The 24,739-nt window shown below is 38.2% G+C and overlaps 1 protein-coding gene across 2 annotated transcripts in view; it reads right to left on the reverse strand.

Annotated features, from left to right (window-relative positions):
* Positions 1-24,739, reverse strand: part of LOC127626151 (neurofascin-like) — a 106,296-nt gene that overhangs the window by 45,832 nt on the left and 35,725 nt on the right. For both annotated transcript variants that reach the window (XM_052101733.1, XM_052101734.1), the window contains exons 2-7: positions 17,738-17,797; positions 9,507-9,676; positions 4,933-4,950; positions 3,275-3,380; positions 1,474-1,664; positions 450-572 (exon numbers count right to left, since the gene is read on the reverse strand). In XM_052101733.1, coding sequence (XP_051957693.1) covers positions 450-572; positions 1,474-1,664; positions 3,275-3,380; positions 4,933-4,950; positions 9,507-9,600 — 532 coding nt within the window. In that variant the 5' untranslated portion in view covers positions 9,601-9,676; positions 17,738-17,797. The remainder of the gene's footprint in view (positions 1-449; positions 573-1,473; positions 1,665-3,274; positions 3,381-4,932; positions 4,951-9,506; positions 9,677-17,737; positions 17,798-24,739) is intronic.

Here is a 24,739-nt window from a genome sequence, read left to right on the forward strand (position 1 = left end):
GCTCAACACCAGTTTCATGTACAACAGTAAAGAGAAGACTCAGGGGTGCAGGCCTTATGAGAAGAATTGCAAAGAAAAAGCCACTTTTTTCGAACTCTGAAGTAGTTTAAGAAGTTCTGAATGTTTTCTTTTTATTGAATAGACATTTTTCACTTTATTAATGTTCTGACTACATTGTGATCAGTTGAATGCCACTTTGGTGAATAAAAGTACCAATTTCTTTCCATAAGAGCAAAATCTGTACATTATCCCAAAAGTTTTGCAACAATGTTAATTGTGGAAATGTTAATATTTTTTTACCATGCATGTTATTATTTGAAAAGGTCTACCTCTTTATGTGATAATTACATGTAAACTGAAGAGTAAATGAATGTAATATAACTTGTATGTTAGAATTTACACAATAAACAAAAATAAAGAAATCCCAGGAAGAGATGAGCAAGACTCACAGCTGTCCATCCAAAAGGTTTCTGGAGGGGGGAGGCCTGGAGGCGGGTTGCAGGGCAGGACAAGTGAGGCCCCCTCACGCACAGTCACCGGCTCCAGAACCTCCTTTGGCCACAGCGGAGACTCTGAGCAATGGAGACAAGCGCAACAGAGCAGGAAATTTAGCGTAAATAAATCACCCTATGAGAGTGATGCATTGTGTAATCTGTGTGGTTATTACTGTAATTCACCCCCCCAAATCAAAATTGTCACTATTTACTCATTCTCATGTTGTTCCAAACCTGTATGACTTTCCTTTTAATGAACACAAAAAAGATAAACAGCAGAATTGCTCTTTTTAATGCAATGAAAGTGAATGGGGACGGACAGTCAAAAAACACCATAAAAGCATTATTTTCCAAGTCTTACAAAAGCATAATATAGCTTGGTGTGCTAAATTATACATTTGAATGACATATTCAAAAAACTTAGCACAAATTGTATAGACTACTTTTATGGTGGTTTTTTTGTCATTTTTGGTGACAAAGGAACAGCATACAAGAACAAAAGTCATATAAGTTTGGAAAGACATGAGGGTGAGTAAATGATGACAGAATTTTCCTTTTTTGAATGCACTATTGCTTAGTTCCCTGATAGCACACATACATCACCCATATGTCAATTTGATATGTGTTTACATCTGGAAGACGTATTTTTTTTAATGTTTTGCTCTTCTGCAAAACGTCTATAAGACGTATGTCAATAAGTATGTCACAGAAGTCAGTAAGACATTCAGCAGATGTCTTTGAGATTTTTATGATTTAAAATGTTTGTAAATCTGATCTTTTTAAGATGTTTAGCAGATGTTAAATAGATTGTATTCTTTCCAGATGAAAAGATCTAAAAACAGATATCTCAGAGATGTGCTCTCTGGGTTGTTTGCTGCTATGTGCACATGTTGTGTAAAACTATGAGAATAACTGTGCATACTTGTTTGTGTTTGTATGTGTGTATATGATTTGAATAAAGAGTTCACTCAGCCCTCACTGGACACTTGAAGCAGGATTTTGTTGGAAATTGCAGTGCCAAAGTCGTTGGTGGCGAAGCACTGGTACTCTCCTTCATAATCTTCCGGTTTTCCGCTACTTTTGATCTCCAAAGTTCCTGAACGTTTCCTCATGGTGACCCGTGGGTCCTTCTCCACGTTAAAGAATTTCCCATTTCGCCGCCACTGAAACCTGCACAGAACGTTTACACACAGGACGTGAGCCAGTTTGATGCTCTTTATATAACAGGTTCCATTCTTAGCCAATTACAATGATGAGAAAGACTTTGACATAATATCAATGTATGTTGAGCCATGTTGATGCCAACAATGAAGAAATTCATAACAAATCAAACTTTAAAAACTAGTAGATTGTGTGCTTGTTGTTGACTGGGTGCCATTTACTAACCTACTGAATATTCTGTTAGCGTGAACAGTAAACTGAGCACATTATTAGACCACAATAGCTTTGCTGGGCCAGGCTGAGTGGAAGGTTTTGTAAAGCCAAACAAAAACATGCAGTCTGAATGGCCACTCTGTGTCGAGTTGGTCAGGCCTGCTTTATGCAAACAAGCACAAGGGACCAGAGCCAGAGTAAGTACCCCAGCAGATCGGATGGCATGAGAAGGGTGAAAAAGGGAGGGAGGGGAGGTGGACAAAGCTGGCAGTGCCACAGTCAGGTTGGGACATTGGGTGTCACTCTCACAAAAATGTGCTGGTCTTTGTCATGCTTTTGCTAATGGCCGTCTGGTTTAATTAGAGAGCAACAGAAGAGGAATAAGTGATAGGAGACTGAGACAGAGAAGGACAAAGGACAGAACTGAGTGACAGAAGAAGAGAAAGTATGAAAAAAAATTGGTTTTCAATTTCTCTTTAGTTTTAGGTAGCTATAATGGTGCATGGATAGTTTTATTTGCCATTTGCCAAAATGTTTTGTTATTAGTCCGTATTTTTGTCTTGTTTTCCAGTAAAAACATCTAAACATTCTTAAAACAAGAAAAATGTTAAGCTTATACATTTTTAAAAAAGCATTATAGCTTAACTTATTACATATGTTAATTCTTCTGTAAAGACCTGTGTATTATTTGCGCTGAAAAGTTGTTTAAATCGCTGTTTTTAGTCGTTTTAGGGTTCACAGTGTTACGTCGTCATGGCAAACAAGTTGTAAAATTGGATAACTTTACACAGAAAAGTTTAGAAAGCAATTTTCTTTTACTAAAATCATGTTAAACACATACTGTCTACGTCTTGTGTCTATAATTTTGAGAATGAGTATTTGAACTTTTCCGGATAGGCCATTCACTTCCATTGTAAGTGCCTCACTGTAACCCAGATTGTTCCTTTTTTTTTAAAGAAAAGGAAGGACAAGTGAAATTAATTTATGTGTAATCAACATTATGGCACAAATGCTGTCATTTGAGTTTAACTTGCATTAAACCTGAAATATTCCTTTAATTCAAAGTGGAAACAAAGTTTAAATACATTCTTAAATACAATACATACATTGACTCACTCGACTTATAATATAAAGTCATAGTTTAAGTTAAGTTTGTATTTTAGTTAAGGAATATTTTTTCACTGCGAATTCTCATCTTTGTAATAGTTTTAGTTAACAATAATAACCTTGAAATGTACATGCGAGTTGCAGAAAGAGATTCTGTTTTGAAACAGTACCGGGTTGCTGACAAACTGGAAATGTAAAAGTGGCGATAGATGGAGACAAAGAAAGAAGGACAGAAGAGAGAGAGAGAGGACGAGACGCCTCAACAGTACAAAGAATAAAAAGGTTTCGTCCATTCTCACGTTGGCACTGGGTTTCCCTTTGCCTCGCATTCAATGATGATGTTATCTCTGGGGTCCACAATGTAGTCCTTCAGCGACTGCTTCACAATGGTGGGGGGCTGTTTCACTGTGGTGGAGGGAAGGACAAAGAGAGAGAGAGAGTCTTATCTGACCAGCACTGTGGCAGAACACTCAAATCAGTGTTACACATAAGTCCCTATTTTTCAAAGCACCAATTTTGGTTCCATTCACTCTTATAGTGACATACATTAAATATTTGCAAATGAAAGATAAAATAAAGAATTGAACGTTGATTGGTGTGCAAAACCTGCTGCTATGATGCTAGGGTGTTGTGCATGGTTGCCAGGATGTTGCAATGTACTGTCACTGCTAAGGCTTTCTGATTTAGCATGTTGCTATATGGTTGCTTGGGTGTTCTGGGTGGTTGTGAGGGTGTTGGCCCAAGACAATAGAGGCGACCTATAATTCTCTATGATATTCTGTTCCCTAGGTCTTGTTCTGTAGGTAAATCTACAGGATTTTCATCCCATTATATCATCCGCCAGGTAAAGATTCCTATCAAAGGTCTTAAAAAATTAATTGCACACTTGACCTCCACCAGTAGCACAATTTGATGTTTTATTTATGTGCACAAACTCTTCAGGGCAAGCAAGTTATGCACTTATATTTAATACTTTAGTCCAAAACGCATTCCGTGGACTCAATTTCGTGCATAGTTGCGTTTTAAAGTGTGTCAGACCCCAATTCATAACACGCAAGGACGCATTGCATTCTCAATGTAGCCACAAGGGGCGCTATAGCAAACATTAGTGTGAACTGTCCTTGAATTTTATCTTTCGATTCAACTACTGTAATGGTGTAGCAACAGTTTGCAGAGAATATTTCTGAGCAAGTAAGTTAAAGTAAATATGTTTACAGCAACCTACCTGAATAATAACAGTTTAATGGCACAGACTTCTGAAGGGATCTCTATTGCCCCCTTGAGTACTGACTGAGGTTTGTTACTGCCACAGAAACTCAAGAACAGTGTGGAAGTTCAACCAGGCCGTGCGTTGTCAATGCTTTGGCTACGCTAACCAACTAGCCTTAGCAAGCGCCACTACTTAGCCCAAATGGACAGAATTCTGATTGAAAAAAATATCATCGATCACCATGACTATAAACCATGCTGATAGCAAAGTCTTGTTTTGAATTTTGTCAGTCACTGGATTATTGCAGTCCATGTAAATATTAGACTCTGCCTTTGCCAATATTTACTAAATTGGGTACATGATTAGCGGCATGATTCTGGAATACTCTGCTCTACTTCTAGCTGGCTGAGATCTGTGGTTATTCTGGCATGGATAACAAACCCCTGAAGGCATTCTCCCTCTTAAAGACACAGCCTGCCAAAACGACATGCTCTAGGGCTTACTTTAGAATATTAATAAGATTTAATAAATAATGGGCTTGATCATTTATCTGGAGTAGCAGACTTAACTTATGTGCTCTCTTGAGCATTGTGATTGAGGCTCTTGAAAAAGTTCTTCTGGACTTTATTTGCTCTAATTGTCAAAAGAGATATTTAGATTTCCAATCTGATCAGTTATGTAGTAAACTGTATTAAAACCAGGCACTAATTTAATGAGCAAGTTAATCTGTGTTAATGAAGCACTTACGCTCTTGCTGGATCTTTGCTGTTAGTTCCAAGGAGGGGCGGAGAGACAAAAACATTAATTGTTGAAAAAGGGAACATGAAAAAGACAGAGAAAACAGGGTACATGGGAGAGCTTGTATTTATTAAGACATGTTATTTGAGACTTGTTATTATGAAGACAAAGCAATGACAATAATTTGGATTAAATTATTAAAATGATTACAATTTCAAACTAGTCAACTATTCTGCCCCACAAAGGCAAAATGCAGTAACTACGCATAACAGAAACCGGTTAAAATGACTTCAGAGCTTTTTGATTGTCCGGCCAATTTGGATTATAAAAGAGTCTCACTCTGTTTTCTCTGAATCTGAGCACAGTGGAGCCAAATACATTTCTTGCAGGACAAATCGAAGTCTACTGTAAAAGACCTGATTGCAGGCATAACTCCATTATGACAAAATGTGTAGTTACTGCCTTTTGTCTTTGTATGGCAGCCAGCTCATCACATTTCTATTAGTCAATGGCTGCTAAACAGCAAAATATGTTTCCTACAGTTATTACACATGGCACTATGTCTCTTTTAAAGTCCCTCTGCGGCATGATTTTTAAATCAAAAGGAGAAATTATACATTAATGTTTCTTTTTTCTGCAAAACATGAATATAATAATTCCCAATCCTTTTATTTTCCAAAATGAACTTTGAGAGAGTAAAGCATGTGTCGGCTGCAATAGAAAATATCCAGAGGTACTGTATAACATGTTGAATTATGGGAATAAACATGTTGAATTATGGGAAAGGGACAAATGTAATCACCCATGGTGGTTTGGACACCCTGAATGGTTAAAAATAGCTCTTAAAGGGATAGTTCAACCAAAAGGTTCACCCTCATGCCATCCCAGATGTGTATGACTTTCTTTATTCTGCTGAACACAGTGATTTGTAGAAGACTATTTCAGCTCTGTAGGTCCATACAATGCAAGTAAATGGGTACCAACATTTTGAAGCTCCAAAATGCACATGAAGGCAGCATAAAAGTAATCCACATTAACTTTTAAATTCTTCTTCTATTGTTTTTGACCATTCACATTCTTTGTGCATATCACCACCTACTGTGCAAAGAGGTGAATTTATAGTAAAAACTGACTTATATATTGATCTGTTTCTCACTCACACCTATCATATCACTTCTGAAAATGTAGATTTAACCAATGGAGTCTTATGGATTACTTTTATGCTGCCTTTATGTGCAATTTAGAGCTTCAAAATTTGGTACCCATTTACTTGCATTGTATGGACCTACAGAGCTGAACTATTCTTCTAAAAATCTTAATTTGTGTTTAGCAGAAGATAGAAAGTCATACACATATGGGATGATATGAGGGAGAGTAAATTATGAGAGAATTTTAATTTTTGGGTGAACTGTTCCTTTAAAGATCTGACCAAACTTCAAAGGGTTAATACAGTAACACCAAGAAATTAACAAATATACTTACCTGTTTATTGGTCGCAGGTGAAGCAGAGAGAAAATTGCAAATAAAAGAGAGAGAGAGAGAGAGAGAGAGAGAGAGAGAGAGAGAGAGAGAGAGAGAGAGAGAGAGAGAGAGATTAATTTTAGGACAATTCTAAAAAAGCAGTACATAACAGCAAAGATGAATCACTGCATTGTCACATTAGCGAATCATAATCTGTGCATTTTTCATCCCCCAGGTGGTAACATATTTAATCTTTGACTGTGTTCCTTTGTCTGTCTGTTAAAATGACAGTCCCTGTTGGGGGTTCTCTCACATATGATAATAACCGCAATCATTGTGATGTATGTTCTTGGAGGACTCAAAACTGGGTTTCGCTTTTGTGCCTAGCTAATTAAGGAAATATGACCTTCATTTTCTGGTTATAGCACCCTCTTCCAAGAACTATCCGTGTGTCCCTAGTGCTTTCATAGAAGAGCGACAGGTGCATCTCTGGCTCTATGCCATTCATCACATGGCATCAATCATAACACTAGCACATATGCAAGGTCACGGGGGATGGGGCATCGTGAGCAACATATGTGTTAGTGTGTTTGAGCGGATGTGTGATGAGGTCAAAGGTCAGCTGGGAGCTGATGACAACCCTTGTCAATAGAAATCGTGTTGGGAGGGAGGCATTTGGAGAGTGAAGGGTCATTAGGGAGATAATGGAGAGATGCTAAAAGTCACATACATGCAATGTCACCTGATCCTATCCAAACGCAATCTAGTAACACCTAAATAGATTGTAGAAGCATTTTGGAGATTGAAAGACAATCCAGGCACTTTATGGCAATACATGAAAAACTACGTCAAATACATTGATCTGATCTATTGTCAAAACAGAAAGCTCAAGTTTTGAAGATTAGTTCATTTCTTAATGCATTATGCATTAATCAAAAATGTGTTTCTGAAGATCAACTGGTCAATGGGTTACATTTTTAAGGAATCCATGAACTTGTAAAATGTTTACCTTCAATGCACAGCAAGTCGGTTTGAATAAAACCAAATTAAAAATTACAATATTAAGTTAACTTCAACCTAAGCTAAAGTTAAGAATCTAAAGTTCAGCTAAATGTTTCATTAAGCGTGTTTACATGCAAACCAGTACGCTGATAAATACCAAAAATCAGTTTATCAAAAAAATCGGACAATGCAAAGAAAACCACGTTTGCAAGAGATTTAAAATAATCAAGTTGCTCTCTACTTTTGATATCAAAACGTAAACAGGCTTGTGCATTTGTGCACATTTGATAAAAACTTTGGTAAATGTGTTTACATGCAGTGCAAAATCAGTGTAATGCGTTAAAAACTAAATTTACCGATCGGTTTAAGCTTAAGCCGTTAAGGAATCCGTTGTCAGCTTATTTGCATAATCGCTGTAAGATCATGCATGTAAACGCTCTCATTTTCCCTCCCATATTAAAATGTATAAAGTAAAATTAAAATGTAATGTTCAAGTAAATGACTCTGTACATCTTTGCAATCTTAGCATCATAACAAAGTATGTAAATATATACATTAACATAGTACTTCGTTATTTTAGGCCAGGCTTAAAATGCAAAAATTTATTAATTAATTATTATACAATACTGCAGAGAACAGGGGGTCCCTGCTCTGTCTCTTTCTCTCTTCTTGGCCTTGAAAAGGTTGAAGATCCCCATTTCAGACGGTGCTAATGTGCCATATCCTACAAGCACCAGGACTAAAGACAGAGAATAAGTGTCCAAATGAAGACATAACCTAACACTAATAGTGTGATCAGATGTCATCTCCCAGTAGCCCATGCTGCTGATACATTCAGAGAGGTCAAGAGGTTAGAGGGGTGTTATGAAGTGCTCAGAGGCAGGATCGGTGCTCCAATCTATTCTATCTACACAGACCAATAGAGATTCACACAGTCGGGATGAGAGACTGCAGTAAAAACCAGAGAAAGAGGAAGTGAGAGAGAAGATGCAAAAGACTGAATGTGAGAATAAAGGAAAATGAGAAGAAACAGAGAGGAAAAAGCGAATGATGGTGCCTTGGGAATATAACGGGGGGGGTTGCTGACAGCTCCTGGTCAGAACGAATCTCCCTCTATTGTTGAAGACAGTGAGCATTGAGCGCCTCTGGGCTGTCTCTCTCTCTGCATGCACTCTCAAATCATTTCTCATAAGAGCTAAAGCCAAATCTGGAAGGCTACTGTTATGGAAACAGATGCAACTAGATAACAGAAGGGAGAGTGATTTATTGGTTTCTTTGTGTTAGATTCAACCAGACTCACTCTAGGTGAATTGGTTGTCTGCAATCAACGTAATTCTGATATTTTAAAATATTGTACAGTTGTAAATGGATGTCACTACTATTACATCCCATTACATTCTTAACGAGTGGTTTGAGAACCTCATCAAAAACATACATAGGTGCAGTGAGTGTTTATAATTTATGTTGTGTGCGTTAAAGTGGTACAAGCTTACTATGGAGCTGAAAAAAATAAATTGTGATATTTCTTCAGTATATTTGTCTTGTTTTCCTGTAAAAATATCTAACATTCTTACAACAAAATACATTTACTTTATAAGCAAAATAACAAGATATTAAAGCTAATGTGTGTAACTTTTTCGGTTTTAAAATAATGTCTTCTGTTCCAGCTTAATATGCAGAGACAGCTTTAAGTAAGCCATTCATTAGGTTAAATTTTGTTTTTAGCAACCTGTCTGGACCCTACACAACAACACTAACTCTAACCGATGGTGTGAGTTGGGGCGGGACTATCTGTTTGATCGATCAATGGCAGACGGTAGGAATTCAGAAAGCTGTTTTGAAAACAATGTTTATTTTTGCAATTCCGGTTCGGTGCCACTAGAGGTGGAAAAAATTACACACTTCAGCATTAAGTCTTGTTTTCTTTTTTCCTCAGAATTGCCCTCATTACAAACACAAATTAATATCTTATGCCATTTTTATTCTCAAGTCAATGTATCTTGTTTTAAGGATGGTTAGATATTTTTACAAAACAAGACAATAATACTGAATAAGAAAATATATATTTTTTTTGCAGTGTAAAAACAGTTATGATTATTTGAGTTGTAATGATGACTTACGGTCTAGTGGGACTTCAATTGGAGCTGCCTCATCTGACAACAGCAAGATTATTGACAACACTGCCAGTACCGCCCACTGCCCTTGTGTCCTCATCTCTCACCTCCGATTGGCTGACCCCTACCGTCCCAGCTTCCTTCTGACTTGCACACTTTCAGTCACGTCTTCTGACCTGTGAAAAGAAAACCAATAAACCATTTAGGAACTTTACTGCATAATATATATGGACATAACTTGGACATTTAGAGCTTTGCTATGTGGTTGCTAAGGTGTTCGGAGATGTTTTTAGCATGTTGCTATGCGTCTCTAGGGGCATTGCTAGGGTTGCTTACTGGTCCACTAAGTCTATGATTTTCTAGTCGGTAGATATGCCTCGGGTCCCTCCTTTGATGTACAGTAAGCCACTTGTATCATCCATTAGGTAAAATCGTAAGTCTGATCACTTAGAAAAGTAACATCACACTTCTCCTCACTAAACCGCACAATTTGAATCAACCAAAGCTAATGAATCAACTGATTAAATATTACCAATAATCATGAATATCATAAATTCTTTCACACATTTGTGTGCTTCAGTATGTGCCTGCTGTGATAACTAATGCAGGCGTGGGCAATGTGTGCGGAGGTTTTCAGCTAGCCTACATTTACCATTGACACTAGCATTCCCTAGAGCCAATGGCTTTTTTCACAGATTTTGAAAACAGCATTACTGCTGCCAGCGACATATTACGCCAACACCTACACATGAAGACAACACCAACATCCCAAGCTAGCAAAAAAAGACAGTGAGGACTGGTTTTGGTCGGTCTGTTTTCCAAAAGGGTCACTGAACCCCAAGATGATATGCACTCCTGAACAGACTGTTGAAGTGTGTTTGACTGTTAAGGGGACGGGGAAAAACAGACTTTAAAGTGGTAGTTCACCCGGAAAAAGAAATTATATCAGAATTTATTCACCCTCATGTCATTTTAAACCCCATATGGCTTTCTTTCTTTCTTTCTTTCAGCAAAAGGACATGCTAGTCAGAATGTTAGTTATGTTAGCCTCAATCACCATTCAGTTTCATTGCATCCTTTTCCAATACAATGAGAGTGAATGGTTAAAATGAGAGGCTTAGTCATTTTTCATAAAAACTTCTTATTTATTCAGCAGAAGAAAGAAAGTTGCACAAAATGAGGGTAAATAAATAAATCACAGAATTTTTATTTTTGGCTGACCTATCCCTTTAACTAATACTGCTCTGGCTGTACATCAATGCTCTGGCAGCTCTGTGTCTCTGCACCAGTACATCTGTCAAAACCTGACTTCAGAGGACCAACAGTTTTCCCAGTCCTCCTGTATTCTCTCTCTCTCTGCCTTGAATAATTGTATACACACTTGGAAAGTCAGCGACAGACCCCTCCTTCCAGAAACCATACTTAGTTTAGTTGTTTATTCCTCCATTATGCAAATGCATAGCCATGCCCTATAATTCACATGCCTTGGGTGGTCTAAGTAGCAAGAACCTCTATTACTTGCAAAAAAAAAGGCAATTTCAGGGACATGATCGGTGACTGGAGCATGCCAAATACCTCAACCCATTACAATGCTCCGTTTCTCTCTGCGCTCTACTAAGCTAAATAGTGAGTCTGGAATAATGTGATCAAATATCAGATATGGTTTGTGGTCTAATCAATTAGATATTATAAACCGAATGTTCTTTGTCACTTTTGCATAGATCAAAAAAGGTTTTAAGTGTGAAATGAAATAAACAGATTAACAGGAGATGGATCAAGTGGAACAAACTCTTTCACAACATACTGATATGATCATTATCAAATATGCATACACATACACACACAGGCTGCCATCTGCTGCATGAGCCCAAAGCACCTCATCCACCCCAAGGGAAAACTACATATTCTTCCTCTTCGTGTCACTCATTCAAGAAGGGCTAAAACAGATTGTAACACTAAGGGGCGATTTCACTAAACAGTATAGCACATGGCATTTTGGTGCAAATCCCTGCATCTTACTCACAAATCACTCGCAGGAGAAACATGCGTGGAAATAGGGCTGTTTTGTGAGTCATTTTATATGCAAACATGTCTTCTTTGTCCTTTCTATATAAATTAGGCTTATAATAGATTAATGTAATAATAGCATAACATAAAATAGCACAAATAACATGTACTAGTTCAGGAAGCAAGTTGTAAATTAAATTTTATTAAAAAGAGATATCTGACGCGCTGTACGGTTGAGTAGGAAGTTGAGAGACATTTTTTGGATTTACAGATAAGGGCTGTGCCGATACAATGATGTATCTATATATAACAATATTTTTTTCCACAATATTGATATTTGTATGATCTACTGTATGTGTGTAGCCATATCATGTCTATCAGTTCAACAATGATGAAGCGTATCATCTAAGTAAGTGCAAACTCCAAGAACAGTGTTTCTCAGTCCGGTCAGAACCACTTCTTTGAGGCGAGGAAGAGAGGCATTCGGATTCAATTGTGATCCAATTATGATATCTAGATGCATCCCGAAATAATAAATCGTGAGATACATATTGCGAAACTTGTATCAGGTGAGTGGATCAGTCAGTACATTTACATTCACCGTAATAACAGAGCTACAGCTGGTTTTTGCACAGTCAAGCTACAGTCTTTATCTGTCCGTCTGAATATACATGCCACAATGTGTAAATGTTAAACACTTTTTTTTTGTCTGATTTTGGTCTGTGGTCTGTTGTGGTTTTTGTGGTCTGATAACATGTATACATGCTGGACGAAGCCGAGCTACAATCAGATTCTCTTGGACTGCAAGTCAGACTTTGCAAAAATCGTACTGGAACGATTTCAATCAGACTAAAGCATTTTTGGGACATTTTAAAAAGATGAAACAGAAATCAAAGTTTAAAAGTGCATGTAAACATGCTGACAATAAATTATGATATACAGTCCTGGTAAAGTATGCCAGATCGTGTTAGTCTGCGGTATTCTTCACAACCGAGGACTCAGTACCAACCCGTAAACTAGGGTGATTGTGCCATTTAAACTGCTTTCAGTACTGATTTTCTAGCTGTTGCATTATTTGTATAATCCTTTAGTGAATCAGGTGTTACAAACAAAGCATGCAGATAAAAAATGCAATCAGTGGGCGCAAAATCTTAGTGAATTCCCCCTGCACTGTGTGAGTCTGCATAGGCGAATTTGAAAAGAGACCGAGAAAAAAAGAATAGAAAGTGTAAGAGAGATCTCAAAAATGCCCTTCATCCTTACCATCATTCCAATCATAACAGAGTCCAGGTGGTTAGAAATAAAAACAGTCTGAGGCCTGGAGAGAAGATGGAGATGAGCCAGAAACAAACTGCCAGAGAGGGCAGAGTCTGCTCAGGGTTCCCAGCATCATCTTATTACTCATTCATACTCTTTCAAAGAGCCAAAATCACTTCAGGCAGACAGGAATCCCATAAGCGCCTTTACAGGAACTTACTACTATTTCGTTCACTATCAACATTTTAGCATCTTAGTGTCAAGGTAAAACAACATGCCATTATTAATGCTTCTGATACATCCACACTTTTATATAGCATGCATGCCCTGAGGAGGACGAGTGGGTTCTTTGACAGGCTCAGCTGTCTACAGTATGAACCTCCCAATATGTTGAATGTCAGTACAGCAATAACGTAACCCATATACAGTAAAAACACCCGAAGTAACCAACCTGTGCCCTGCTAGCATTTTACCCCTAACGTAATGAGACTTTTCCGTTAATTAATTATAATTAGGGAACAGCCAAGACAATTAGTCAGTTCGACTTCTTTTAGATTTTTTTTCTTTTAGTTTTGATATATTTAGTGGTGGTACTTTAATTAGTGTGCTGTGCTTTATCTGTTAAAAGGTTAGCATGGTAAAACCCTTTTGGAGAAGTTACGTCTTTAAATTTATCCTATTTGATTCAGACATGCATATTCAGATGGACATCTTGGAAGTATATAATACATAGTACATAGGTGTAACGGGAGCCAGCTGGTAGATAGCTGTGCAGTGTGTAAACCTCACTCTCCTGACCTCAAGAGGTGCACTAGCGACTGACGCTAGGGGCTGTAGCCTTTAGCCTCCTTGTTAGCGCACCCGCCTCCCACGCCGGAGACGCTGGTTCAAGTTCGGAGCGGGGCTACCAGGACCGGTTACATAGGCAGCAACTCTAGAATCATACAAAACACAATAGCACTCCATTCGAAACACACTGGTGACTTGACACACAACTGATTCCAATAGAGTTTGGAGTTAGCATGTCGCTAAGCTAGTGATGCAACAGTACAATAAGCATAAAAATACATAGCACACAAATATTCAACACAGTCTCATGAAAACTCATAATCATTCGAAATCGTACAACTTCGAACGTATGAAAAGAAATGACGTTCATTCCCAAAGAGACCAACCAATCAAAACACAAAATTCCGATACAGGAGTCAAAGTTTAGTTAAGCCTCCTATCCAACACTTTATTTTAAGAAAGGAAACGTCAGTGAACAAATTTGGTTACTCATTCCATATTCGTTTATGCAATACAAATGACTGTATGTAAATAACCTGTAATACACTTCCCTCATATCGTTCCAAACCCAGATGTTTTATTTCCGTGCTACACTAAAGTTATTTTCCTTTTAAAATCATGATTCGTTTAGGGTCCGGGTAAGTGGTTAGACTTGATGGATAGGTTTAGGTTTGGGTTAAACTTAAGAAAAATCAGAAGAACGCTAATTCAAAATGCAAATGTTTCTCTTTCGTGGTACATGACAGTGTTTTTCCCAATGGTTAGGATAAGGGTTTAGGTAAAGGGTTAGACTCTATGGTTAGGGTTAGGTTTAGAGATAAACTAGAAAAATTAATTATTACATTGTTCATTGGTTTATTTATTTTTGTCAATAAATAATATTTAATATTTAATATTTTAATATTTTGTCTTTTGACTTGCTAATTTTGAGTAAAAATAGTACAATTTAAATTCAATGTATCTTCTAGCAATAGTTTTTGGTTATTCTAAGTATATTTCTAATTGACATTTCTCTCTGTGTCAGCCATCTTGGATGGATTTTTGTATGCATTATGGGATTGTTCTCTGTGAAGGATACCATTGCATAGTAAATAGCACATAACCGTAAGTAAACTAAACGTTATACTGCACTTGGAAAAGCATATTCAGATCACAACTAGACCCTAGATAACTCCACCACCTTTTTAAACAATTTTAAAATTAAAAGACCTCATATTTAATTATGTTAACACCAGCTCATCAGCAGCATTCTGGGACTATTACTATATAATTAAACAGCCTTCATCCTACATTCTGGCTTCATGTTTCAACCAGATGAAAGGAAAAATGAAATTGTTTTACAACAGAAATTTCCTATTCACACACTGTAGCAACAGAAACATTCAGATGGAGCATATTATCCCATATGTCTTGTTAGAACACAGCTGAAGGGAGTGAGGTAAAAGCTGATTAACAAAATAATGGTCCTGAAACCCACTTCAGCTCCATCAGCATGTGAGTGGCTATAGTGTCAGGCTCTTCACTCTTTGATGGTCGTGGTTATCATAGCCTATTGGTGTATTATGGTCACAACAGCCACCTAATTCAGTGGCAAACGTGAAAGATATTCATTTTGAAACAGTTCTAAAGCCAGACAGGTGAAAAAAGTAAGACATTCACAGATGTTAAAAGAAATATTAAAAGGCGTTAAGTGCCCCTTTTAAGTCTTTTATAATATTTAACCCACAATTTGGGAAAATTGCATCTTGCTGCTTTCTGCTTGCATGCTGTCTTGCTGTTTTATACATGAAGAAAAAAAGGAGACATATTTTAGATGTACAACACAGCACTTCACCAAGTGCTAATATTTATAAGACCAAAAATAAGGAAATTGGCATTCTGAGAAGATGAAGTGGTCACTCTAAATGAGAGGTAAAGATATGTAATATCTTGTAATAGCATATTGCTGAAAAACACAAACAAAATGGCACCGTGAGGGCAAATGTCTTTGGTGCCACTGAAGGTTAAAGGCCATGCAGACTGTGTCTCATTTCTCTCCCTGTATCCCTAGTGAGGTAGTAGAGCCTCAGGCAATCTTCCCATCCAAAAACATGCACACACGCACACACACACACACTACCCATACTCCCACTAAAAATACTTGCATGCACATCACAGCCAATTACCCTCAGTGGAGCTGTGCCTCTCTGCCCAGACGCCCCACTCCTCCTCAGGCCCTACCACTGAGACAGGCTCTGAGGATGCTGAACTACAAACCCCCTACAGCTGTCACTTACACCCACCATATGCATGTTTTAACACTCCATTTTCAATACGATAAATGTTTAACCTCTCTTAACTGAGGGCATGTTAAGAATGAAATGCCCAATCCCCATGATTACACTGTCACATGCTCACAGTACACAGCAGCCATATCACCTCGTAGCTCATGACTGGTTTCCCACTGAAGCTAAGCAGGGTTGAGCCTGGTGAGTACCAGGATGGGAGACCTCCTGTGCAAAACTAAGGTTGCTGCTGGAAGAGGTATTATTCCCAAATTCCCCCTTGTATCTTATCAATCATGGCCTCCTAATAATCCCCAATCTATGAATTGGCTTTATCACCTATCCTCTTGACCAATAACTGTTGCATCATCCAGGTGGATGCTGTGCACTGGTGGTGGTTGAGAGTTCCCTGTTCACTGTGTGAAGTACTTTGAGTGTAATGTCAAAAAAAGTGCTATGTAACATTCACTCAAAAATTGCATCTGATAACATACATTGATGAACAATCATATCAGGGCCATCTGATCAATAAATATCTTAACCCTCAGTTGCCCATCTGATAAATCACTTTAATCAATGTTGCCTAATATCAAGTTTTATAGAATTAAGAAAGAATGAAAATGTGTCATAAATATCACAAACAACAGATTTCTCACATAGCTGAGCTAGTTTCATGTCTCTCATATAACTTTTCATTTATTTTATCTACTTATTGATTTATTGATTTATTTGGAATGTAGCCATAGTAAGCTTCACATCGGGGTCCTGATCATTTGCAATAATGACTGAGTAGATTTTCCCTTGGTTATAAGTGTTTATGAGAATATACAACTAACTATAAAGTATTAGTCACCAATAATGTATTAAAGGGGTTATGTCATGTGATATGTTGGCATATAAGTGGTCATTCTACTATAAAAACATACTGTATTTCAGAACTCAAAGCTTAATCCCCAATGCAATAAAAGCATTTATTGAAACCAAACGGCAAAAATGCCTCGTTCTCTACATTCACGACTTCCCTACGTCGCTAGTTATTCCATTAATTCATGACCGCCTCTATAGCGAAAAAACATCAACATTTACTTTATGTCATCACATCACTGGCCCCGCCCACTGGTGCTCCATTCATACACACACAGAGAGAGAGCAGGACAAACAGGCCTAGTGTGACCTAACTATTCCTGAACACCAAATGGGACCCATCTGGACTATTTTTAATTATTTTTGTATATAAACATACACAAGACAGACGTCTTTAACCATTGTCATGTATCTTGCGCCACTTATAAAATATGTGGTGTCAAGTTACAACTCTGAAAAGGAGATGGTATCATCATGTATGTGGGTTTTTTAGGCTAATATCAGTGTGGATTGCTTGATAACCAGTCAATACAATTCAAGCTTTGCAAATGAACTGTTATAGAAAGATGATGCAGTAAAAACACTTGGACCCGATCACAAAACGGTAAGTAAACCATTCCAATCATGAATATGTCTAATGCAATGACTGTTTGATAGTTAATTCCACTTACAGTAAGTAAACAGTTTAATATATTTGGATGCAATGTGTTGGATGTGCATAAGTATAAACCCTGAAATTTTGTATTATAATGTTATGGAGCTTGTTTATTCTCTTCCAATTGAATTTCGAATATGTTTGTATTTGATCGGCTGCACGACGTGAAACGCTGAAGATTTTAGGAGGGACAGAGACGGTGAAAATGACCATATATTACAAAATACTCTGTTGCAAAAAAATACAACTTTACTTACATTATCAGTGTACCTCAGGGAAGAAAAGAAAAGTGTAAATATATATATATATATATATATATATATATATATATATATATATATAAAAAGAGTATGTCATCACCTCTTTAAGACTTTTGATCAAGATGAAAAGCATCAACTTACACAAAAGCGCTGGAAAATGAGGCCACTTTCAAGACTGAAGATGGCAGATGCTTCTAAGACCTGTAAAGACAAAAATGACAGGTTTTAATATAGATTCCAAACATACATGTGTGATTTGTACACCTACAAAGTACATTCATTTATTATCAGTGCTCTTATTTTAGTTTTAACTCAACATACAGTACTGTGCTGACTCTCAATTAAGTCACACAGTAGCAAATCGTGTAGTTTTCTGCCTGCATGCATTAGAAGCTTTTCTGGAAAGGTAGGTATTATATTTCACTTCAGCATAACATCTTTAGCATTCAGAAATACATTTGTGGTCTTGAGGACTGCTGAGATTACTGCACAGTGGACTGCATGAGATGCTGTATAATCTTGACCTCTAAGAAAGGCTTGACCTCTGTCAAACAGAGGTACTGTACTACAAACCCATTACTGACATACTGTAATATTGAGAAGAAAGTGAGAACGAGAAGGGAGAGAAGGAATGAGAGATATGACTGATGCGATAGATAGATAAAGTGCTGATGGATGGGCAGAGTGAGGCTTGCTGACGTTTTGTTCTTGTGGCACATTGCACAGACTGATCTCAGTGGACTCGAAAGACGCTGAGTAGGAGAACATGCAGAAAACGCCCTCAGAGCTCAGAGACAATTCACTGTAAAAAATGATATGATCAATAAGTCATGTCAACTTATTTGTTTTCATTGCTTTAACTAAAAATTATTTGAACAATTTGTACGAGATTCAACTAGATTTTTTTTAAGTCAACCGGAAGTGGAGTATTCATTCCAAACTATCAGCGTGAATGAGAAATATCAATGGATTTATAATAATAATATTAATAAATTTTATTTGTAATGCACTTTACACATGAAGGAACATATCTCAAAGTGCTACAAGTGCACAGGTAAAAAAAAAAAAAAACAATAAAAAATAAAAATAGATTAAAACACTTAATAACAAAATTAACAACAATTGGTGACAACAAGAACAGGATATGTTTTAAGAAAAAGCAGTTAAAAATAAGTGGGTCTTTAATTTATTTTTAAAAACCTCTATAGACTGTGGCGCACTCAGGTGATTAGGGAGAGCATTCCACATTCTAGGCGCAGCTACCTGGAAGGCCCTATCTCCCATAGTACGGAGTTTGGACTTAGGAACCTGGAGTTTGTGGCTGTCAGAAGAGCGGAGATGTCGGTGTGGATTATGCAAAGTAATGAGTTCTTTAAGGTACACTGGTTCGCTACTGTAGACACACTGATAGGTCAGGAGCAGGGGCGTCGGACTGGGGGGGTAAAGGGTACCGAGTACCCAGGGCCAGAGGCAGGGGGGGCCGCTTAGAAGTCAGTTTTCTATACATACATATTTGGTACGGGGGCCCAGCAAGATGGTTTGTACCCAGGGCCCAAAATTTGGTGCTACGCCCCTGGTCAGGAGACAGATCTTATAATCAATCCTGAGTCTAACAGGGAGCCAGTGAAGTTTTTGGAGGATGGGTGTGATGTGCTCAATTTTGCGAACCCCCATCAGGACCCTGGCAGCGCAGTTCTGAATGTACTGCAATCTTTGTATGCTCCTGCCAGGGATCCCAACAAGTAGTGAATTGCAGTAGTCAAGCCTGGAGGAGACAAAGGCATGCACCAGCATCTCTGCATCAGAAAAAGAGAGGGAGGGGCGGAGTTTGGAAATGTTCCGGAGATGAAAAAGTGCAGTTTTACAGGTGTGTTGGATGTGAGTGTTAAATGATAGGTGGGCGTCAAATTGAACCCCCAGGTTTATTATAGAGGACGTCAAAGAAATATCATGGCCAGCAAATGAGTAGACTGTCAGGGGGGAAGATCGGAGTTGGTGTGGGGTCCCAATGAGGAGACCTTCAGTTTTGGTGCTGTTTAACTGGAGGAAGTTATCCGTCATCCATGCCCTTGTCTCCTCCAGGCAGGCATTTAAAGTGGAGAGTGAAGGTGTAGATGATATGGGGTCCAGCTTGACATAGAGCTGAGTATCATCAGCATAGCAATGGAAGGCAACGCCATGCTTGCTGATGATGTGGCCCAGTGGGAGCATATAAATGGAAAAGAGAGTAGGGCCGAGAACGATTTGACCTAAACTTTTTCTTTCTTTTTTTTGTGGTATTTTCTCCCCTTTTCTCCCGAATTTGGAATGCCCAATTCCCAATACGCACTAAGTCCTCGTGGTGGCGTAGTGACTCGCCTCAATCCGGGTAGCAGAGGACGAATCGCAGTTGCCTCCATGTCTGAGTCCGTCAATCCGTGCATCTTATCACGTGGCTTGTTGAGCGCGTTACCGCGGAGATGTAGCGTATATGGAGGCTTCACACTATTCTACACAGCATCCACTCACAACACACCACGCGCCCAACCGAGAGCAAGAACCACACATTACAGGGACCACAAGGAGGTTACCCCATGTGACTCTACCCTCCCTAGCAACCCATTTTGGTTGCTTAGGAGACCTGGCTGGAGTCACTCAGCACGCACTGGATTCGAAATCGCAACTCCAGGGGTGGTAGTCAGTGTCAATACTGAGCTACCCAGGCCCCCTGACCTAAACTTTATTCAAAATTCCTGTTATTCGTATTTTTGTCAGACAGTCAGAAATTAATTGTTTACATTGCTAATACATGACAAAAAGCTTTTGTACAGTAAATGTGTGATTTTATGTGTAGCCTATATTTTTTTCTGCACATACAAAACGTATATATTAAAAATGACACATTTGAATTTCTGCTTTCTATTTGCTGATTTATGGTTGTTGTTGTTGTCAATTATCATAATAATAACTAGCTGTATTAAAATAAATATTAATATTAATAATAAATACTGAGTGAAGATTAATCATGCATTGCATTTATCCATCTGCTCAATTGCATTTATCCATCTGCTCAATAAAATAACACACAGTAATGTCATTCTAATCTGAGTTAAATCATTGGTCCTCTCTTTATGAATAAAATCCATTGTGAGCAAAATAACAGTTCATCAAGAGTGCCACTAGGGGGGAAATATGTCAGTTGCACGTGAACATCGTAGACAGTGAAAACAGTTTGGCTGTTGCGTGGAGGTCTTTTTTACAGCTTAATAAGCATAATTGGGGTCCTTTCCATTGAAGAAAAGACAATCTTCAGACAATCTAGACATAAGACTAAATTAAATATTTGGAGAGTTCTAATCCAACACCAAACGAGGACAAACAGACAGACGACGGCGAACTAAACTAACAGGCGAACAAATACAAAATTTTTCACAAACAACTCATCACACAGCGATCAACGGGACACAGAGGGTCTGCTTGGGGAAGAACGTGAATGAGGTGAGTGAATGCTTATCTTACAGCAGTTTAGAGATGTATTCATTCATTTCGACAGACTCATCTGTGTTGGGCCAACTTGATCAGGCCAGGAAGGTGGTCAAAAGCACTTCTGCTCTTGTTGAGGAAACCTTGAGGAAACCAGTCCGTCACACTATCATACACAAACCTCTTGCTCACACTTTGCTATACTTCTCCCAGGAGTTCACATAAGGTTTTAGTGCCACTCTCGAAAGAGTCTACTAGATTGTGTTTGCATGATACCTTAGTTCTACATCTATTGCTTGTTTGTGATTTTTTTGTGACCTTTGACTGTCCATTACAGAGTACTTTGTCCCAAAGACACATTTTGAGTTTTATGCAGTAAAGTAAATAGACAATATTTAAATGATTATATCTCAACAAAGAGATATGGAATGGAAGCATAATAATTACAGTATATTGTTATAGAAATTTAGACTTTCCATCATGTGATGCTTGCAACTCAAAAGTAACCCACAATGATTTTTGTGCACATTCCTATTGTGGAAGCATGCCAGCTATTAATTAAACCAGTGTGCTTTAATTAAACGCCCCTACAATCGGCCATCATGCTATGCATGGAGACATAAACATGCGAAAAACTAGATACGCTAAGCAGACCTCTGGGAAGGTAAGATGGAGGGTACAGGCGAGAGTACAGAGCTGTGCAGATCTCGTGGTTGGCAGGAGCAATGGCTCAATGTTGCAGAATGACCTAGTTCTACCAGGAGAGAGCATAGATAGAAAAGATGTGGGGAGGGGGTGGCACAGAGTGAAAGAGAGGGGGAAAGGAAAAGGTAGAAAGTGGAGGAGCTGTATGAAAAGTAATATGGTGGAAAGCAAGAGGAAGAACGGGGGAGAGGGAGGGATGAGGATGGTGGGAAAGGACTGGAGTCAAAGAAGTGTATCTCAAGCCCTGATGGGAAGTGAGCCGTTCAGTCACAGATAAATCAATCCCGCCTTTTCCTGATTAGAGCCGGATCTATTCCTCTTCCTCCTCCTCCTCCTCTTCCCACTCATTGCTGTCAATTATTACCTGATGTAAATCAAGAAATAATTTACACCTGCAAAACACTCTGGCAAAATCCTTTTTGAAAGTGAGCATCACTGAGAACTAGAACATCACTGAGTACTCTGAAGGGAACAGAGCATTACTGACAGATATGCACATTTGGCAACTTGTACATCGCTGCCACTTTATTTGGAATTGTTTGAATTAAAATTTTGGTAAGCACGGATCGATTCCATCTAAAGAAAAGTGAACCTACTCTTTGCGATTTCACTAGTCTAGTCATTTTGCACCCACTCCCCTGCCAAACAAGAGATGCAAGAGCTGTTGGGATATTCTACCAGAAGCTGCCAGATGCTGACCTACTGTACTGAAGGTGGCACAACTCCTTTCGGCAAGGAGAGGATCTAGGTCATAATATACTGATGACCTTGTAGAGAAAAATAAACAAATTGGAAAACTAATTATTAACAGCACAGCACTAGTTTTAAATGACCCGAAGGTCTTGTAAAGACTTAATTACATTTAAGTCAATGACATATTTAACTTCCTGATTCATTATATGCTTTGAATCAGACATCTAATGGGAGATGCAATATCTTTTTCTGATGTGGGAGATCCTCTGTGGTCACAAAAAGACACAGCAAGGTTGTTTTTATCGTTCTGCTTCATGTCCGAAACATGCTGTGCCACAACTGAAATATTTAAGACCTCCTTCCTTTCCTGTATCCTTATAGAAGACCACCCTCCTACACCCTTTCAGCACAGCTTTAGTCTCCTTCCATCTGAAGTGAAATTGGATTCTGCCAAATCTCCGACAACACTGTTTCCTCTCATTTCCACCCAACTGTTAAATTCAGTATTTATCCAATCTAAAAAGGTCACACATTCAGTGAAAATCTTCTGTGATGTTTTTTGTATTGATTTTATATTTAACTCATTTATTCTGTTATAGTGGATTATCAAATTCTGTTTTGCCATGAGGATTGCCTGTAACTCAATAAGACGAGATGAGTTTGTGCCTGGGGAGAGACTGTGATAGGTGGGCAAAGACAAAGCCCACCAATCACACACCCAAACCCAGACCTCTTGAAAACCAGCTTGTTTATTTTCATTCATTTATATAAATTCATACAAATGATTTTGAGTTCCTTCCATTTCTTTTTTCTTTCTGGCACTTTTCCTTCTCGTTTGAACACACAAAAGCAACCTAATAGCTTATTATCCAAACTGCATCTCACTTCCTCTGAGCCCCCCTTGCCAGAGTACCCACCATGGCCAATGGTAGACAACCTGGTCGCTAGGGCTCCTTAGCAACAGCATCAGAGGTGTGTGTGTGTGTGTATATGTGTTTTTGTGAGCAAGACTTGTCCCAGAGGGGGTGTGTACTATGCCCATTACCAAGCCAGTGTGTGTGTGTTTGTGTGATGGTGTGGCAAATTGTTGTTTTTATAGTCATGTCTTCATGAAAATGGGGCACAAATTGTACAGACTTTGTCTGTTAGGCACTGTTGTGTTAAAGCAAACTTTAACAAAAGACTTTCAAAGGTATAATAAATGGAAAATTCAAATGAAAATGGTGTAAATTGTGTAAGCCGCACCTGTGTGCTGTTGCCAGGATACTAAGTAATAAAGGTTCATTAGAGGGTGAACAGTATGTGTTACTGACAGGAACAGCACAGAACATGCTGGTAATAAAAATACTAGACTGAAAATATACCAGACAGTACATTATTTGAACGATTTCCACTTTTTTAAGCATTTCAGGATGAGCCTTTGTGTATTCAAAAAGAGTTTATTGTTCTAACACCATTGGCAAATTCTTGTTTTTAAGCCTGAACCTCACTAAATTCTGCTAGATTATCGGTTTTAATGATTAATCGGTGCTGAGAGTTACTTTTTCTCAGTTATAGTTGCTGATAGATTTTATCATTTCAAAATAAGAGTCCCCGGTTTGTTTCGGGCTTGTTTATCCTTAAACGTCCTGTGTTATGCACCAAATAATTTGTAATTATTAGGATTTTGTTTGAAAAAAAAAAACTGCTGCTGGGATTTTATTCGTTTTGGACTCTTTGTCTTTGCCCACCATAGTAAAGCAAAAATAAAAAAAATTATATTATATAAATCGATTTAAAAACTATCGGCCAATTAATCAGTTATCGGCCGTTCCCAAACCATTAGTTATCGGCATCAGCAAAATCCACCATCGGTCAACCTTAAATATATATGCTTAAAAGAAGCTGTGTGGTGATGGTGGCATAGTGGACTAAAGTACAGAACTGGTCAGCAGAAGGTTGCCGGTCTGATCCCCACAGCCACCACCATTGTGTCCTTGAGCAAGGCACTTAACTCCAGGTTGCTCCGGGTGGATTGCCCCTGTAATAAGTGCCCTGTAAGTCTGCCAAATGCATACATGGAAATGGAAAGGTAAAAGGGGTAAGAATTACATATTTGTTTGAAGTATAGAAAGACATAAACTGGTAAAGGCTGCATCCTTGTGCTTTATGTTTTTTACATATGTATTGAGAGGTCAAACACAGGCCATTCATGAATATTTAATGCACACTGATTCCAGTTTACCCTGTGAAGCACACAATAAACCCACTGCTACTGACAGCATCTGAGAGGGTTTCCTATAG

This window comes from Xyrauchen texanus, chromosome 32, assembly GCF_025860055.1.
Source record: "Xyrauchen texanus isolate HMW12.3.18 chromosome 32, RBS_HiC_50CHRs, whole genome shotgun sequence".
NCBI lineage: Eukaryota > Metazoa > Chordata > Actinopteri > Cypriniformes > Catostomidae > Xyrauchen > Xyrauchen texanus.